The sequence below is a fragment of the Siniperca chuatsi genome, linkage group LG6 (genome assembly GCF_020085105.1).
Source record: "Siniperca chuatsi isolate FFG_IHB_CAS linkage group LG6, ASM2008510v1, whole genome shotgun sequence".
Lineage (NCBI taxonomy): Eukaryota > Metazoa > Chordata > Actinopteri > Centrarchiformes > Sinipercidae > Siniperca > Siniperca chuatsi.
Genome location: NC_058047.1, coordinates 8,735,276 through 8,756,024, shown reverse-complemented (window position 1 = coordinate 8,756,024; position 20,749 = coordinate 8,735,276). Strand labels below are relative to the sequence as shown.

Sequence of the window (20,749 nt, the reverse complement as noted above, 5' to 3'; positions counted from 1 at the left end):
GAAGCTTTGACTTACTGTAAAAGCTGTAGTTGCATGCACATGCACTTTTACAATGCAATTAAAACCTATAAAGGAAATGGTGGGTGACATACACCTTTAAACCAATATATCAGCAAATATGCTGTTGGAAGTAAAATTATATGATAACCAGAAGAAACGATGGACAAAACTAGACAAAGGTTGTTAAGAAAAGAAAGAGTTTTCATTTTAGTGTTAACTATAAAATGTCTACTGTTTCTCCCAGTGCTGCTGTTGGTGAAAGCCACATATTTCCATTAACTGAGCACATCAGGAAATTAAAAACCTGTCTGCAACATGTCACTTCTTGCTACTTCTTTCCTCCTGACATTTTGTGGGTAACTATTCAAATAAGTTGCAGCCACATCCTGAGACTGTTTGATGGTACACAGGCATGGTTTGTAGCTTGCTCCTTCAACAGTTGCTGGCTCTTACAGTAAAAAGACTGTAGGATACAGTGTAGATCACATGGAGTTTACCTTGGCCTGGAGACGTCCTCCAATGGTCGACCTCATGTGGTAGACTGAAACAACGACGTCTCCTTGCACGCTCACACCCAGAGGGAAAACAACCTTACCCTCTTGGACCCTGTGCTCTCTGGACATGCAGTGTTTAGGAGGGAGAAACGTGGATAATTGAGAGCAGAGGAGGAAAAAATAATTGGGGCAGCAATTGGGAGAGAATAGTTAAGGGGAAATGTTGCAGAGAGAAAGAAAGGGAGTGGAAAATGAGGAGAGAAAAGCACAATGTGTTTCAGACTCTTTAATCATACCTTCATATATATCATACACTGAATAAAATCTTGATTTCTATTTGAGGCTTACACACTTCTAGTAGGACACCACTGTGCAATTCCAGATGTGCTGCACTGTAATGCTCTTACTCCTTTCCAAAAGGCCTCTCTGATGTTATTGTAACAATGTCACATAATCAGTTAATTTGGTTGGTACGAAAATGTTTGTTAGCAACTGTTAACCTCACCATGTCTGAGCGTTTTAATTCTTACTTTGAGCATCAGTCACAAGCACCTACCTCATCCTCTCGTAGTCCTGTGCAGTGGTGAAGATCTTTGTCTCTCCTAGGAGGACGTCGCAGAAGGGCCGACAGCCGCTACGCTGCTTGTTGAAGCAGGGGACCGGAATCATGGTGAGGGCCTTGATTACCAAGGGCTTGGAGTGGGGTAGACTGGGCTTCTCTGATACCATGCTACACACATAGCCTATGTACCTGCATGGGGAGAAGACAAGATAATAATTTTTAGTTTTCGTTTTATTTTTAAATGTCCAATGCATCCCTCACTTTTATGTCCACATGTACGTTGTTATTTTGGTGATATGTATCATAAGTCAAACTCACACGGACAAATGTTATACATACAGTAGGGGCTCATTATACTCCACAGCATCAAACGCTGAATCAAGCCAACAAGCAGAGGCAGAGCACAGTTAGAGGAAGGTGAAACACAGTGATAAACAGGCAAATCAATTTAAGGACTATGAGCAATGGCCAGAATGATTATTGCTGCCATTTCCATAAACTCTCAGTTACCTTGCACTAAAACTTGGGACTCATGAGGGAGCTCTTGCTCGAGCATTGACTGATAAATGCTACAGCCACTGGCTGGCAGGGTAATAAATGTCCATCCTTGAGGGTCTGCCAGCTCCACAGCCTAAAATTCATGCTTAGGCTGAGGAAACTGAGGACTGCTGGCTGCATTATTTGGCTACTACATGTTTTCTACCTATTTTGACTAGCCGACCACCTACCACCAACAGCAAATGGTCTGAAATTATGCTATTATGCTAGAATCTAAAAAAATGCATTGCCTTCTAAAGAGTCGGCTGGGGGAATAAACATGGCTAATGGTGGAACCCGCTGATAATGTGAAAGTGTTTCTTACCTCATCAAATCAGTGTTTCTTCTTGGAAGCTGGAAAACTTCCAGTAACCCAGCAATTTTTACATACATGTATACAGACAAGTGTATAGAAGAGACAAATTAAGCTGTCAACTTACTGTCAATACACTATCAGCGGTAATGGTCAACTTATTAGATAGCTACATTTAGTCATTTCAACAGCTAAGAAATATCAAATCTGCATACAATAAGTGATGATTCCAGGTAATCGGTCATGTCCACTCCCAACACACACATAAACCACTGACTTGTAACTCTGACCATGATTCTTAGGTGATCGGTCTCTTCATCTTTCCTCTGATATCTATCAAAGCTACATTCCTCCGCTCTATTTCTGCCTGACTTTAATTTTGTTCTTGAGTTAATTTTGGCAGCTTTAACAGATGGTAAACAATGGGAATTAACGGCAGAGAAAACAGGAAAGATGTGTAAGAGGTGTTACAAAGTATGTCTACTGTAGATGCCATTTCCATGTCCTTTCTTTCTCTCTCACTTCTGCTCTTCTCTTTCTCATTTTCTATCACGCACACACACACGTTTAAGGATGCAAACCTGCGGTGTGAGGGCCAGAGGCCGAAACCTGGTCTCTTGGCGCTGAGCAGTTGCATGGCGGGAACCGGGTTGTTGAAGAGGTGGCAGAAGCAGAACATGGCACAAACCAAAACACCCGAGGGAGAAGGACCGTCCTAAAAACAAACAACAAAGGAGAGTTTAAGGATTTGTCTGATGATGAAGTCATGTGCCCAACAGGCCAACACTAAATGTAATGGTAGTAGAGATTTTTGTTCCTTATAACTGTTATAAATTCACTCTGAGTTCAATTCAGTTTACAGGGAGACAAAAACATTCTTGTGATCTGAAGTAGAGAAAACTGTTTTTTGAGAGGAACCGTTTGGTGGAGGTTATGCAAGGCGGAGCAGTCTGCCAAGCCACGGCAAAACCGCAGTGACTTGGCAATAACATGCTCTATCACATGCCAGTGTACAGTATTGCTGTCACTGAATTAGAACAGACAGAAAGGCCAGTTTCACTGAATACTTCAGTAGTGACAGTATCTGTCAAGCAAAATACATGGATTTTGGATAAGACTTCTTTATCTGCCTCTTTAACTGTAATATCTCTTACCAAACACAGACACCTAAACAAGAGATTCACGCATGCATCTATCCGTTCCAATTCTATGACCAACATACAAAAACATGACTGATTGTGAACCTCCAAGGCCAACATGCAGGACTAAAATGCTCTTCTCTTCTACTTTGTCAGGAGCATTCAACTATTTTTTTCATTACAAAGACCAACTGTTAAGCAACAACAGATGTAAAGACACTGATAGGAAGGACTGATAGGAACTAAACAGAAACAATGAGAGCAGTTTGATAAGCTCCAAGCTGTGTTTTACTATATTTAAATTAAAAACAAGGCAGACCAACATTGTCACATCCAGGGTTGGCAACAGTGAGAGGAGAGGAAGAGCAGATAAATAGGAAAGAGGCTAAAAGTGGGGTTTGTTAAGCTTCCTTGTGTGTGTGGTATTTGATTGAAAGTGGGAAGATCAGCTTGAGAATTTTGTTTTTACTTATATAGAAGAAAAACAAGAGGTTGACGGTTTTATTACATGATGACTAAACATGTCACTTTTTGAAACTGTCACCATGTTTCATACTGTTAAAACCTGTTTTCCCTATGAGGTTTTTCTTTCTCTAACTTTCTCAATAGCACTTTATTTGATGCAACAATCAAGCTGACCAATCACCTGTGTTGGCAATAAAATTGTACGTAATCTTTCTGAATCATTGTGAAGTGAAATATGTTAAATGGGATACTGAGGGACTTTGAGTGTGTTTCAATTAGTCCTCTGGCAGTATATTTAGAGCGCTGTGCATAGACTCAAAAGTGGGTCACAGGACAATTAAAACACAAGATTGTCCCACAACTTGTGGGACAAACAAAACAGTGCTGACAATCAAAAGTGCCTTTTCATGTACCTACACTTCATAGTAAACTGAAGGAAACATGGTAATGTACAAGGTTAGCAGTGTAAAAGCAAGCAGTACTTAAATCAACAAGAATCCAGACAATCAATGAGAAATAAATGGAGGATAGGGATGAATATGATGAAGGTACTATATTTGAGCGTCTTCTTACCGAGCAGGTGATGACACACACATTCTTGGGATTCTGTTTGAGCCAGTTGTGCATGTTCTTACACACAGCAAACAAGTTGTGAAGGCTGGGAGCCTGGCGAGAAGGCCAGTTACACTCTGATACCTGGAATAGAGTTGGCGTGAGAAATATGAGTGGGACGAAGAATGAGGAAAACAGAGGGAGACACAGAAACAGACAGACACAGACAGAAAAATAGCAGAGAAGACACAGAGGCCAAAAGAAAACGAGCAAAGGAAGGCAGAGTCAGGGGAGAGAAGAAGGAAGAAGAAAGATGAAGAAACAGAGGAAGAGTTCAAAAACCAAAAAAAGACATAAAATCAGGAGGGGAGGAGAAAGGAGAGGTAGAGGTTAGCAACAGCACTGCATCAGCAGAGCAACACAACACACCAGTTGCCATGATGAGTCATCTGCTAGAGATACAGCTACTTCCACAAGCAGACAGGGGGCCATCTTGGCCATGTTAACTCCACAGCTTGACTCCTCAGATTTCTTGGATGTTTCTGCCAGAGGGTGGCAGTCTTTTATCTACAACGATCCCACATGTGCCTTCACTTCAGTCCAAATCCAAATTAATTCTGGTTTTTGAATGGTAATTCAGCTGGGACAATTGGATTAGTGACCCATAAATTATATTTTTTATTTAGAGACATCTGTGGTCACAAGTGGTTAATGCTGTGGTGACATGTAAAAGATACACTGCATGTTGAATCACTTCTGTGTTACATCCCTTGAAGATTAAAAATAGCAAAAAAAAAGACTTGTTTCTGCAAAGATATACTCCCTGATGTTGCTGCATTACTCAAGAGAATCCCCAAATCCACAAATGCCCTTCCAGCTCACACTTCATCCACAAAAACAGTTAACTGGAAGAAGATTTTTTTTAACTGGGGCTCTATATTAAAATCACAGTGTATCTTTAAAGCATGAAAGGCTAGTACGTAGCTAGTCATTAGTTCAGATGGTGTCTGTCTCAAACTTCCTTTTTGATATAAAAATAAAATGATGCTGACTCTTCACTGAGAAACAACATCTAACTATGCAGCTCTTTGAAGCTCTCAGCCACTTTCACCTTATTGTTTTACACATTCAGCAGACGCAGAGCAACATTGGCATTCATTTGCAGTTGTGTTTCTGGCAATCTGATGAATGTAAGTCTAAATGCTAACTTTCCTTTTAGCTCTGTTGTTGGTCTCCACCAACACCTGAGGGAAATATCTGTCTCTTTAGCTGTTAAATACTCCACTATTTGTCTGTCTGCTGTTTGGTGTTGGACAGGTAGCAGACAGAGGGTTAATCACAGCTTTATCAGAGCAGCTGAAAACAGATGCCTGCTACGACAGGAAGCAAAAGCAGGTAGGGTGAACCAAAACTAAAGTTGCAGGCCATAAAACCAAAACAATATGAAAGATGCTAAAATGCTCTGTAGAGCTGTTGGTGAATTGCAGAGTCGGATGATAATCCTCTCTGGGTTTGTCACTCCAAGCTTGCTCGACGACTTGCCCCCCAGTGGACAAAAATTACTTGTAGCTTTAATGACAGAGGAGTGGCAAGCAATGATAGGCCCAGTTGGGGAAATCTAATTAGAGGCTTCACTCTGGGTGCTTCCATAGTTTATGAGCACATGTAAAACGTTGGCAGACCAAAAATAGCCAGCAAATTGTAAATACTGTGAATCCTCATATCTCACTCTGGTGTTGTAATAATCTAGGGTATGACAATGGTGCAGCAATCAATAACAACTAGGTACAAACTAATAATTCTGTAATGGCTTCATGTGTAGCTTCATGGGGCAGTATAACACTCACCCTGTTGGAGAATTTGGCGCCGCGGTAGTTGCGCTGTGATAGATTGAAGACAGTGTAGTGGTCGGCATGGCGACTGTCGAGGAAGGAGCGAATGTCCTCTACATGGTTCTGGTAGCCAATCTGCACTGACTCCGCCGGGTAGGTCATCACTGAGAAAAAACTCCATTATTCAGTTGCTGGATGAGATGTTTTGAGGAATTTCATGTACTGTCTGTGCAGATGTTTACATACACAGTATATAATAGGCTCACACTCTGACAATGTCCTTAATCGTTAACCCTTTTCTACGGTTATCCTGCAATAAGTGGAGTGAAATTTTAAATATGGAGAGTGGGTCCACATTCAAGCATGACTATCAGCAGTTGCACACAAAGCATTATGGGATAGAAGCCCTCAGGTGACAAATGTCCAGCTGACTATGTTCTCTAAAGGACACACTGCTGCTCCACACTCATGAGCATGTGAAGCTGTAAGCAATTTGAGAATGAGAGAGGGGGACAGAGGGAGAGCTGAGCATGCAGGTGTCTATTTATCTATATGTGTTTATGCTTTGTGTATGCTTATGTTTATGTGTATGTTAATACTGTCATACATGAACCTCCATTCTCTTATATTATGCAGATAAAATACACTTTAACCTTCTTATCTGTAAAGTAGAGTTTTCTACATTGTAAGTCCCTGAAAGCTATTTTTCCTAATCAGCTTCTGACTCTGAACATTGGGATCCTACATGAACACACTATTTTCAGCCATGTATTTCCATGCACCAATTCAGCAGGATTCAGCAACATTTGAATCTAATGATAGTTGTTGGGTTGTTTGGTCACTGTCAATCAAATCTGAATAAACCAAACCCACACAGTCCTAAAGAAAGCTGATTAGCTGAGTTTTTCAGTGTTGAATTCTTAATAAATAATAACTTAACACATGTTTTACTTTGATTGTTGCTTATGTAGTCATAGGTGATTTTAAGATTTGAAATTAACTTTTCAGGGGGGACGAGACAGATGTTTCCCTGATTTATTCTTTCTGGTGACAATGTTAAGAGTGCATCTGTACACACAGCTCACACATGCACACAAAGTCCATTAGCTGCAACCAAATGTGTTTACCTATGATCCGTGATGTGATGTAGGCAATGTCCAGCTCCCCTTTAGTGTACCTGTAACAAAGAAAGTAACCTTTAATTATTTAAAATATTTTTTCATGCAATTCCCATGACACAGACAAAAGGAAAGAGCAATACGAAGAGAAAAACATTACAAGCAACAGCGCTGACGACCTTCAGCAATATGTCGAGCAATATTAAAAGAGTCCACTGACACTCAAAACATTTCATTTCATTTGCTCAGTATTTGTGAAATTTGTTGCATTACAGGTATACTGTTATATCAGATACAGCATGCACATGTGTTTTCAGACAACTTAAGCATTTAGTCAGGAGGGTCAGGAGATGCCTTATTCTTGAAAGATATCAAATCATTAAAATTAGATCAATACATGACTGTCCAGCCTCCAAAAGGTTGATCCACCTCTCTGCCTCAGGCTGTCAGTGCATCAGGCTGCATGTCATGCATGCCCAAGTCATTAACAGGCTTTAGAGCAGAAGCTCCCATGTGTCTGGCTGTGGGGAAGTTGTCTTATTCAGGCTCACTACACTAGGCTGAATTGCTTGCAATCAAAGGAATACCATATGTGTATTCTTCAATTGAGCATCATTGCCTTTCATTGCCAAATTTAGCTATTCCATATGGAGATTTTTTTTAACTCTGAGAGCAGCTGCAGTGCACACACATACAAGAAATCCACTACTGTTGCACCATGGAAGTGATGGAAAACAGTGCTTATGAAACACTATGAAGCAGGTGCAGGGTGCGGTTTTGGGTTGGAGTGAGATTTGTTTAAATGGACTACAGACTCACAAAAATAGTCTTATTTCTTCTTGAAATAAATAACAACGTAGTTTTATCTCAATAGATGTCCGGGGGACAACAGATGAGTGTGACAATTATGCAATACGTGCTTTAGACTTCTTTCTTGTCAGTCATTAAGATTAAATATCTTAATATCTATGAAGTTACCTAGAAACAGGTTTAATGATCTAAAGCAAATGGTGCTTGACAAGATTATTTATCTTGGATAAGCAAAATGTGATGTTATCATACTAAAATAAGAGTTGATTTTTTTACCCAACAGTCGCAGACGGCTCGACTTCCCACCGTACTGCAATTATCATGCAAAGCACATTAGCAGGCTAATGTGTATCAGATTGAGTTGAGTTGTTGGCTACTGTGAAAATCCCCCAAGCAGATCTGGGGAAGTCATCTCTGTGTGGTCATGGAGGAGAGCCATATGGCCCTGATGCAAGACCTGGTTATGTAATGCACTGCTACTCAACTAGTCTGTTTGGGAGTGAGAGCAGGCTTAGTGTGTCTTGGGATTTTCTGTGGTGTTCCACATAAATGCATTTTTGGATATTGTGATTCTTCTTACAGCATCATATATGGCAACTCTAATAAAACCATTTAATTTTTGTGTGTCACAGCAATGAAAAAGCAGACAACTGCTAATAAAACAAACAACCTGAGTTAAATTCATCAGAGAGAAAGGTGGGAGGAGATGGCTGTTGTCTCTGTAAGCCCTGGATAATGAAGTAATTGGACCACAGTTCAGGTTTCTATTTTCATCCAATTATGTGTGTTTATCTCTGAGAGTGACATGAAAGGTGAATATCTGGACTGCATACTCCTATTTAAGCCAGTATACAGATTACTTTTGTGAGGTTGCTAGAGCACAAATAGTTTATTACCTTGCAAAAACAGAGGAATTTTTGAAGTTTAAAAAATATTTTAAGGAACTGAAAAAACTGCATTAATTTCTACCAATTTATCTAGCCCTTTGTTTTTGTCCCAGAAATATATTCCACACATCTGATCAAAATTGGAGCGATGAGATTACATGATACTATCAATGTGTAGAGGAAATATGTGGTTTTACTTACTTCTCTCCTGAAATAGCCGGTTGGCTATTAGAGGAGAGAAGCAGGTCAGGTGTCAGGTTTAAGTGGTCATGGCCAATAGCCATAGAGTATGCAAATGAGCAGTCTCCCTGACCTCTTGAGGTAAGGACTGCAGCCACTTAAAATGTACTGCAAGGTGTGGTGCAAATAATGAAATGGGGGGGAAGGGCAAAGCTGACCCTGGTGAGTTTATGGAAATTGGTCAGTGAGTATTGTCCACCTTCAATATGATAGATACAATGTAGTATCATGACTATATGTAAACTGTAGAATTTAATACTAGACTGGTTTTCTGTAGGTTGTGTACCTGGATTTTAATGGATAAACTCTCAGAAGTAAGATTATATAGATTATTAGAACAGTAATATTTATCCAACCATTTTAAATGAATGTGCAAATGAGCATAATAGTTGAAATGCAAATGTAAAGTACAAGTGCTGACCATCTTAGACTTTCCCTATTATTACACTTATAACACTGCTACACTTCACTGAATGGAAGATGGAAGGTCAGAGAGGATGATATTCCTAAATAATGACACATCCCTTTTGATCCATCAAATCATGAAATAATGTATGGATGAAATTAGGTACAGTGATCGTTGGCCTTTTTGTTGGCTGAAAAATCCTCAAATATTCTGGCTATAGTTTGGCTCATATTCTCTAGATCGATTTTTATGATTTATTTGGGCATTATGAAATAAACAAAATGATAAAAACTAAGACTGTTAACTCTTTGCTTGATGGAAGAACCCCCCATGAAACAAAGACACACAACTGACAAGTTTTGATAGAGCAAAGCAAAGCAATGGAAAGAAAAGTTGTTGCACTTGGTCTTTAAATGCGTAGCTCACTAGCAGGCAAACAGCCAGATACTTTGCAAGTCAAAATTTTGTAGCGCAATAAAGCATTTCCCCACACTGTTGTTTGGAAAGTTCTTTGTATTTTTTGTACAAAGTGCTAGATTAAAAGCATGTAAAAAGTATATTATGACCCAGAGTAAAGTGACTTTGTGTGCTTATGCAGTTGTGTGACTATTCTGACACCAGCAGTTGATTTCAGTTAGAACATTCTGTTGCTATAGCAACTGGCACAGTTCTATAGCAGTTGCAGTTTAACTGACTTTGTTACATCCACCATTTTGTTAGTTTCGTGACCAAAGAAATATTGATATATTCATTTACTCCATTTACACTCCAGATTCCCTTGTTGGAGCATTATCTGTAGGTAGGTATTCTTTTCATTAGTTCTTTTGTGATTGTGTTTATTTAATAGAATTTAGTTTTTCTGTGATAAGTTTTGCTAACCAAGCTAGCCACTACACTAGCTAGGGCGGCTGTGGCTCAGTTGTCCACTGATCACAGGGTTGGTAGTTCGATCCCCACTTCCTTCCAAGTGTCCTTGGGTAAGACACTGAGCCCCAAACGTGTGTGGTAGCTCGCTGCCATCGCTCTGAGTGTGTGCATGAATGGAGACAGCTACTTTGTCGCTGACTCACTGTTGAAGTGTTGCTCAAGCGCTCGTTGACGTACTTAAGTTTTTCTTCCATTTTTTTAGATGGAACATAACAGGAATTGTGGGGGGAGAGAAGGTCAAATGGTGAAACAAAAACATATGATTGGTCGCATGTCGAGCAGCGTGGACAAGTGTCGGGCGGCAGTTTGTAGCTTCATGTCACCGGCTTCCATTGAAAATGGCTTGTAACTTGTTGCTTTCGCTGGTAGTCTGAACACAGCATAATACAACATTCTAAGTAGCAGTTAATTACTTTTGGGATAACTGTTACGTGTTTGACTCTTTATATTTTTACTGTTGTGGACTCTTTGTGTATACTTACTAGATTAACTGTGTTGTACTTCCTATTGGGACTTAATATTGCTCTTTCACTGGTGATACTTTGTTTCTTCCTGGCATGAGGGACAATATGACAGTTAGTCTATACTTTTGTGAATCTAGTTCTCTTGTTACTGTACTAATTAATTTTTCTTTTTTTGGGGGGGGGTGCCTTTATTTGACAGAAACAGCTGAAGAAAGACAGGAAGGGAGGGGGACAACATGGCTGCAGCCTTAGTACATGGGGCACATGCTCTACCAGGTGAGCTACCAGGGCGCCCCTGTTGTCCAATGATGCTTTCACAGTTTCACAATTGCTTTCCGTAAAAACCTCAAAGGCCAGCTACTGTCTTCAACCTTTATTGGAAGCGTGTTTAGCTGGTTGCATAGCTGCATACTTACACGCATAGTGAGGGCAGAAGAGTGACAACAAACACACACACACACACACACATGCAGACACCCACAAGCACCAGCACCACAGTGCCTGTTGTTTATGTTTCCTCCTGGAAAGTAAACATCAGGAGCACGAAAGCCATTTTAGGCCCGATTATAGGAGACTCTAAGTCTCCAGTGAGTATACACACACACACACACACACACACACACACACACACACACACTCAAACAAACAGTGTAAGTGGGTTAGATCCCAATGGATATTAGATTTGGCTTTTCTACATTCCCTACATGCTTCTCTCCAAAATTTGCTATTTTATAGCCTTTTTGTCTTTTTGAACAGCATTGTTATAGCATATCTGCTTCCTAATGGATGGCTTAAAGTAGAGAATGACAACCAATAAGGGGTAACAGAAAGGCACTGGCCATATAATGTTTGCACTACAACCCACTAACCCCAGGGCCAGATTTAACTTCTTTCACTCTCAGTCAAAAATGCTGCCAAAACTAAAGGCTACACCAGATTTTTTCTAGTTGATCCTGATTCATTTCATCCCAATTCTCTCAACTTGTTTAAGCTAAATTACCCTTCTAGCAAGAAGTGCCTTGATATTATGATTTATATTTTTTGGCCACTGGAAAAAGAGAGGAACGGTTGTTTAGTGGAGAAAGAATTACAGAGACAAAGAGAGATGTCAGCCGAGTTTAGTGTTAATGAAATGGGGATAAATGAGAAACAAAAATGAAAATAAGTGAGAGAGGATGGATGAAATCCAGTGAGAGAGAGACTAAGCAGAAAGGAGAGCGAGATGAATGTGTGTCTGGTGGGGGGTTGGGGGCAGTCTGGGTGCAGACCAAGGACACTGTGCCTTTCACAAACCCAGATCACTCCGTCGCCGTTGTGTTTCTCACAGACAGAGGAACACACAGTTGAGCGTTTTGTTGCCAGATTGGTTTCCCTGCAAAATTTCTCTTGAGCCAGGTAAACAAACAAGCAGGCTGCTTTAAATAATTCAGCAACAGCCTTTGATCTTTAATACAGATCAGACAGAACCAGAGAGGAACCAATCAAGTGTAGTTAGGGGTGTTAAAAGACCTGGTTAACAACTGTGCTTACATGGGTTTTGCCTTATATCATGCATGCTCAGGGGGATTTCTACTGAAGTGTTCCAACAGTCAATAAACAGGGATGGAAGAAGTCACACATACACAACCTCCAGCAGAAATTCTGCTAACCTAGCAGACCTTCAAACTGCAAAAAATCCCCTTCTATAAAAAAAAAAAGCAGAGAAATTTCTGCCAATGGGGTAAACAAAGATTGCATGAAACTAAAATAAAAATCAGGCCACCACAAAACAATACCTGATCTTAAAGAAGTAAAAAAAAGTTGACTTAATCCTGCATTAATTGATTTTTTGGGCCACTTTTTGAGGCAGCTCAACACAACACTGACAAAATATTACGTATGAAGTTGATGTAGCAAAAGTGTTAGCAAACAGTTGTCTATTTACAAATTCAGCAGATATAGGGCAACATTAGCATTTATTTGGAGTCTTTTTCCATCGGGTGTATGTAAGTCCTATATTTACTCTCCTTTTAACTCCCTCTCTGGTCTCCACTGACTCCTGAGGGAAATATCTGGATCTTTAGCTGTTAGATGCTTCACTATGTTCACCAGCTAGACTAGTGTTTGGTGCAGATAGTGTACAGTGGGTTGTTTTTTGTATTTTTCTTTTTTTTTTTGCTGAAAACAGCTACCTGTTGAGGCTGGAAACAAGGTCGATAAGAGCAGTGAGAGTGAATCAAAACAGTAAAGCTGCGGAATGTAAAACCAAAACAATGAGTTGAAAGACGGTAAAACACTCCTTGAAGCTGAGGGGAACTGCAGAGTCAGATGATAATTCTCTGTGGGTTTGTCACTATGAGCAATGTAATCTGATCCATTGTTAATGTAAAAATATTAATAAGAGCAGCTTTAACCAATTCAACAAAAAATATAAAAAAGTATTTGCAGTGTTGTTTTTGTTTTGTGTAGTTTTTAGACTCATCTCTTGAAATAAACATCTAATTTTTCTCAATAGATGTCTAGGATATGAGCACGACATTTATGCAATCCACGCTTCAGACTTGTTTCTTGTCAGTTCTAGCAGAAAAAAAAAACTGAATATCTTATTGTGAAAAATCAAGAGCAGTTACCTTGAAACGGGTTTAATGATCTAACACAAACAGACACGATTATCTATCTTGGATAAGAAAACTATGATTTTATCATCTTAAAATAAGATATTCTGACTTCCTTGAATTGCCTTTTTTGCAGGGTGAAAGAGAGCAGCCGACCTCTCAGGAATACATCATTAACTGCTGACTTTGTCTCCAAGTTCCACCCTCATGGAGCAACACACATAAACAACCAAAGACAGTCAATTGGCAGAACCCAGAAAATCATGATAATATATCTATTTAATCCTTCCATCATGCTTGAAACTGCTCTGTAGATCTACCATACTAGATATTCAGCCATATAGCTCAGTTACCAGTATGTTTATTTATTCATGAGGGCAATATACCATTGAGTACACCCTCTACCTTGGGAAATCGCTGGTCATCTTTTCTGTCCTTCCATTTCTAAATAAAGCTAATAAATGTTATACATACAACAGCACAATTAACTCTTCAGTGTGCCAGATCCCAGCAGGATGATTAATGTTGACACATAGAATCATCAAAGAAACCTACCTAAGCAGTTTTAAAGTGTGCTGTACTAAACTGTGGCAACGTTATTATACCTCTGCCCATCTAGCTTTCTTTTCTGAGGCTTTCAGCCAGTTGCCACGGTAGCCTGCCTCCCACCGCCCCATTATCCCAACCACCCACTCACACATACATATACAGTCTACACAAACACACACCACCACACACAATGAAATGAATCCTTCTGTATCAGCAGTACACTGGCCATTTGGCACAATGAACTGCCATGAATAATTCAGCCAGGAGAGGAGCAATAGACGGCAGCAAAGAGAGGAGAGGAGAGGAGAGGAGGGAAGGTAGAGCCGAGATGAGAGGCGAGAGGCGGCAGAAAACACAAGGGGACGACGGGACAGGAGAGTGGGAGTTTGCCAAGATGTGAGCAGCAGAGGAGGGGAGACACAAGAGAAGAAAAATCCCGATCAAACTTGCTGAGTCAATAGTGAGAGAGGAGCTGTGAGCGTGTGTGTTTCTGACAATACAGAGGCCCCTTTGTGCTGCCCTGTGCAGATGCCTGTGCACAAACACACTGGGATGACCGAGCCGTGCCAGACTCTGCTACCTTCCTCTTTCCTCCCTCCATCCCATCGCTCTGTTTCACATCTAAAGCTGCTGGAGACTCACTTTATATTGTAATCAACAGCTGAAACAACATTTAATTAATCAAAGTAATCATTACATTTGGTATCAACTAGATAAACATGCAAAATTTAACTATTTTAATATTTGAGCTAAATTTCTGAATAGCATTGTTCATCGTTCATTATAATCATAATTATTCATTATGGTAATCTCTTGTTAGGGATCTTCAAAATAATTGTCACATGTGTTAAAATATTCAGTGTAGGGGGTGACCAGGTCTATGCAGTGTGGAAAGATTCATGCTGCCATGAAATTGTTTTGCATTACTTTATAATCTGCTCCAAATTCTATAGTATCACTTGTCATATGAGGGTTCTTGCTGTGGGCACCTATAGAGTGTGCAATAACAAAGAAGAGGAGTGCGAGAGTGTGGACTCAGTTGCTGATTATGCAACGTGACTTTGGGGTAAATATGTTTTTCAGCAGTAGCATTACACTAGCTCACTGGTGTTGTCTGGTCATTTCATGTCGTTTTCTGATTGGTTGGTTTGTAGATTTGGGTTGTAGCAGCTGTCACATTGTGGGATTTTTGTCCTTAATTTCTGACACTGTCCTCTTAAGGATTTTGAGCACACAGTATATTTGATATGAAGAAGCTAAAACCAGGCCCAACCAATATCACCCAGTTGCAGAGCTGTGGCAGTGGCACTTTCAGATCTGCACTTATGGACTTATGGGTACTTTCTAACCCATACAGGCAAGCAAATTGCAGGTGATAGCAGCACCAGTTTAGAACTGCAAATGAAGCAATTTTGACACTTGCACCACCAGTAGGCAGTGAGTGTCAGCCTGTGCCCTTTGTTATTTCCTTTCCTTTAATTTGGACAGAAATGAAAAAGAAAATGAAAATGAAAATGAAAAAGAAAATGAAAAACTAAAAGAGAAGGCAATGTAGGTTGACTAAGTTTCCCGAGTGCTGTTTCTAGGAGCTTGTAGGAGAATCCTGATAGAAACTTAGAGCCACTTGATCACAGCTTTTGCTCTTCAACATCTAATTATCCCTAGCCACATCTGGGATCTCAGCACTCTGGATATTACTCTGTGATCTGGACACATAACATTCCTAATGCAAATCCTAATTTAATTAATGTTACACAGCAGCAGGTTGCTTCAGAGGCATTTTTGTGATCTCACAGATGTTCACAGTCTGGATAAGATGTTTGGGCGGGGTAAAAAAAGCAATCAAATATTTCTATTTTTCTAGTATCACAACTACAAACATGGCTCTGCTCCTGTCTTTTTTTGCTGGACGTATGATAAGTTCGCTGCCCTAGCTTCTGGAGTTTGGAGTCTGGAATTTGTACTGGTGCTACTGTAAAACCTGGCACAGTTTGTGGAAATATTGGATTTAAATATAGGAACCCACTTCTCTGGTCACATAGTGTTAGGATTGCTGTAACATACAAAGTGCCTAGATCACAAATAGGGCTTAGTTATCCCATACTATACAAAACTTTCTCCAAACCTTCAAACCAGAAGTGATAAAATCTTCTAAATATGGCAAAATTTGAATTAAACAGTAGCTGTAGTGGAACGAAAATGCAGCTAAAAGTACATCATATGTATGAATGCACAGTTAACTTACGTGGCAACCTGATGCATGACCTTGGTAGAGGTGTCTTTCAGCGTGTCCTTCAAGTTGTCCTTGAAGTTGCTGAAGAACTTCCCGGCTCCTCCCTTCACCATATCCAACAGTCCTCCACCATAACTGGCATCCATATCTGGGGACAGAGAACCTTTAGCCAATCAGAAGGAAACAACAGAGAGGGAAACAAAATACACACATACACAGACGCACACACGCACACACTAAGGATGCCAACAGAGAGGCACACTTCAACGTAAATGCACAGAAACCTCCTATCTTACTTTTTCAACAGACAAAAAAATTGCCGTTTTCTATGCAGATGATGTCTTTTAAGAATTCATACAATGCATATTGACTAAATATGATCCTTCGATTACAAACTGAGGTTTTCATTTGACTACAGTAATGAACATATGAATCACTGCACAACACACTGAGTAAACACGTGTGTAGGTGTAAAGGAATGATGGACAAGGACACAAGAGACACACAATAAAATGCATACCATCTGGAGCTGTGTATTAGTGTGTGTGTGTGTGTGTGTGTGTGTGTGTGTGTGTGTGTGTGTATACGCTGTCTGTGTCAAGTGTCATATCTTAGTCAGCACCCCTCTGGTGAGCTGAGATTTTCTCTCCCTCCTGTCTCCCTCTCTTTTTCTATGTCTCCCCTTCATATATCCACACATAGCAACCACAGTGGCATCACTTGAGCTGTAACTTGGCAGTGCTGACAAATCTACAGACATTAAACATGATGCAGCAGAAAATCACCCTCAACAGTGATTTTCAGCATTTTCTGCTGGAGTTTACTCTAAAGCACCTGGGTTCTTTCTTGTACTCTTGTCCACAAGAAATTACCCATGGACAGACCAACAATCAATTTTATTTCATTTATTTATTTATAAGGAGTAAACACATTAATCAGCATTCTGTAAATGTGCAAATGTGCCAGCTGGCTAATTTGGTGCGTTGGCGAGATGTTTGGAAACCAATGAGGTGATGGTTGAAATTTACAGACAGAAGACAACAAAATGTCATAAAGACACTGTCATTTTCATAATTTTGTGCTCTAGCTTATCATCTGACAAGGGTCAACTGGCTCTCTGAAGCAGTGGTTCTCATAGTGGGGGCCTTGACCACAGCAGGTCCCGAAAAGCTGTTGGCTCAGATGGGGTTTAGGTTTGGTTATTTTCAAATCTAATTAATTAAGAAGTCTGTCAGTTTGCGTGAAAGTAGGATATTTAATGCCAAACGGGAAAATATAAAGTGACACAGAGAGCGTAGTCTATGTGTTGCATTAGCCTGGAAAGCTAAAGTTGGATTTTATGAGGTTAAACCTTTTATATTTATATTTCAGCATCGCATTTCACCTGCTGATAGCATCACTGCAACACTAAATGGATGTATCATACATCCGGCTATTTCGTGCTTTATTCCCTACAGTTAACTGTGTTTACATTCTCTCATTTACATTGTGATATAAAGTGACGGTGGGAAGGTCCGCCTTGTTTCATTACTGAACATGAAACTGTTCCATGCTGCTGAGGTAATTACGTTCTTTTGTTCACTGTGTTACAGCGGTGATCATGGTGGCCATTTTTCAACTTGCTTCATATTATATTCACTATAAACAATCTCTATTGGCATCAGAAACTTTTATGAGAAAACACAAGCAGCCCATGCTGACCACAGCTACAGCAGCTACGTGCGTAGGCTTCGTAGCTACACCGAAACCCCTTAATGCACAACTGTAAATAAAGCTTACAGTCAGTAATCAAAGAAATTAAGCAAAACCTTATTAAAAAGGAGCTTCTCAAAATCCCCAATTATCCAGAAGAAGGCATCTTCATTGTGATAACATTATGACCTTGTATGACTCTGGGTCACTCCTATACATCTGTTGTGGATTTATTAATGTTTGTCAAGTCAGCCAGTAGTAAAGGTAAGCTGAGTGTGATATCGAGGTGCGGCAGATGGATCATTATGATGAGATACTATGTAACATTAGCTGGTACTTGGCTGAGATTTGTGTGATGTTATTGCCACTAAATACATAACCTAAGAGGAATAGCTAATTAGCTATTACAGGCCATTTTATGCTGGTGTGCTTTATTCTGTGTAGACCTATTACGGTAGTTATATTATGGCCACTTCCAGAGTAGTTGAATCTTCATATGTGAGAAAGCCATTCTGTGTGTCCAAAGCTATCATAGCTCTTTCCCTTTGATGAAGAAATAACCAAATTATAATGTTGGGTGAAACTCAGGTCTGATAGATGTAGGTGCAGGCTGGGTTCAGGTGTCCGGTTCATGTCCATGCCATGCTCCTCACATAAAGTGCTGATGTTATCAGACTAATAGTCGAGTTTTTCCTCATTGGAAATCCTCTAAGATTTACCATTTCCTTTTCTAGATAACATATGTGGTGCAATAGAGAAGCACACTTTTCATCGATTTTGACAGCAGATTTTCACACTTAGGCACATACTCACAAAGACATTACAAACACTGTCTCTGAGGAAATCTATCCAGAGAGAAATGCTGGCTGTTGAGACAGAGTTTCCTGATTAATCACAAACAGTAACTGCTTCAAATTCTTTCACTCTGTTTTCTCTCTCCCCTTACTCCATCACAAACCTTACTTGTCTACTTCTGATCCCTCCATTCCTCACTCTCTTCCCTGTCTGGTTCCCTCCATCCTGTCCTCCTTCACCACATTTTTTAGACAATTCCTCACTAAATTCCAAATTAAGACTTTTCATCTCTGACTGCACAGGCCTGAAATGTGTGACAGGGATTTATTCTTTCTCAAGAATAAAGCTCCTGCTTGTTGAACTCATACAGCATATGATTTCCCAACCATAAATGGAACTTTGTCTATGGCAATAAAGATTACCGCTGTTAAATGAGACTTAGCAAACTGAATTACAGAAAATGCTTTAACTGAATGGGCACACACACAGTGACTGAAGTGTAGTAATGGCTGTATTAAAAAAAGTTTAATATAGTACCTTAAAACAAATATATATCATTAGGGTTATTTCGGACTGGGCATTAGACATTAGAAAACCTGTGTTACAAATTTGGTATGTGGAGTTTGAAAGATATGGGCAATTACCAAACAGAGGGGTCTAACATGAGCTATTGCATTATGGGAATTGTAGGATCCAGTGTTTTATGAGCTTGACCCATACTATAGGTCAAAAGTCAAGATATCTTAGCCTCTGCAGCTTTGTTTTGAGTTCTCCTAAAGTGCAATGCTAAATCACTGGAGTGCCACTTTAATTGACTCATACATTAACAGGTATGACATTGAGAGAACAAGTAATTAACAGAAATAGCCTTATTTTCATCTTACTGATCTGAAAGGGCTTCTTTAAGCTTGGGACAAACCTGAAGACTAGCTGAAGACTGGACAGATTTTTTAGAGTTTGGGTGAGATCCTCCATTTCAGTTGTCCAGTGCACTCCCACACCACAAACCTTTTTGCCATTCTTCTTCTTTAGTTTATTTACCAGTATGTCTCCCTCAGGAGACACACAAGTGAAAGTGGTTGCAGATGCCAGTCGCAAATACTTTTTTTTTTATCTTTATGAGAACGACTGGCTGCAACTGGATCTGAAGACTTTAGATCAGAACTTTTACATATCACACACTTCACAATTTTATCTGCTGACTGTCAGCACCAACTGACCCAGACTGGAGCAGACCCGGTTCAACTTGGTCCGATCAGTCATCACGCCCAAATCCTATTTATAATCAGCTCCACAGCTGTAATGTGTGTCCCCGCCTTGAGCCCAATGTTGTGAAATTTCTTCAACTGAAATGAATACCTGTAAACCACTAAAACTGGAGTGACAGGGTTTTTACATGACAACACAAGCACTGAAACACATAATAAAAGGACCAAAAAAGAATTAAAGCCTAATTCTGCACCACTGACATTATCACATCTGTGCCTTTAAACCTTTCAACCTATAGCTGAGAGCAGGCCTCGTTATAACATTCTGATGTACTGTCCTCTGGTTTTTGAGGTGACATTTTTGTGTGTGCATGGGTCATTTCATCTTTATTTATCTATACAGTAGAGTGTCAACACTTGGTAAGAGAAAAAGAAAGATAGGATAACTTGCAGCAAAGGCTGAGCTCTCCAATAAAAACTATGTTCTGCCTAAAATACAGAGAATAACCCTGTTAACTCAACTGCTGACTGAATTCACTTCTAAATCATTTAATTTGTTGATTATATCCTTAGCTAATTCCATACAATCACCATTAAACCATTAAAGGAATAGTTCTACATTTTGGGAAATTGTATTTCTTACTTTCTTGCCGCAGGTTAGATTAGAAGATCAATATCACTCTCATGTCTATGCACTAATATGAAGCTACAGCCAGCAGCTGGTTAGCTTAGCTTAGCAAAAAGACAGCTAGCAAGCCTGACTCTGTCCAACAGTAACAAAATCCACCTGCTAGCATCTCTAAAACTCTAAAGCTCACAAATTAACATGTTATATATTGTTTGTTTAATCCAAGTCTGAAGGTGGATTTTGTTGCCTTCGGACAGAGCCAGGATAGCTGTTTGCCCCTGTTTCCAGTCTTAATGCTAAGGTA

General features: G+C 39.8%; 1 protein-coding gene across 9 annotated transcripts in view; it reads right to left on the bottom strand.

The window, feature by feature from the left end:
• The window catches only part of dnajc6 (DnaJ (Hsp40) homolog, subfamily C, member 6), a 45,934-nt gene that overhangs the window by 14,622 nt on the left and 10,563 nt on the right, over positions 1–20,749 (bottom strand). For all 9 annotated transcript variants that reach the window (XM_044199713.1, XM_044199715.1, XM_044199721.1 and 6 more), the window contains 7 exons: positions 16,135–16,270; positions 7,022–7,071; positions 5,910–6,058; positions 4,084–4,206; positions 2,488–2,621; positions 1,051–1,245; positions 498–615 (listed from right to left, as the gene is read on the bottom strand). In XM_044199713.1, the coding sequence (XP_044055648.1) occupies positions 498–615; positions 1,051–1,245; positions 2,488–2,621; positions 4,084–4,206; positions 5,910–6,058; positions 7,022–7,071; positions 16,135–16,270 (905 nt within the window). The remainder of the gene's footprint in view (positions 1–497; positions 616–1,050; positions 1,246–2,487; positions 2,622–4,083; positions 4,207–5,909; positions 6,059–7,021; positions 7,072–16,134; positions 16,271–20,749) is intronic.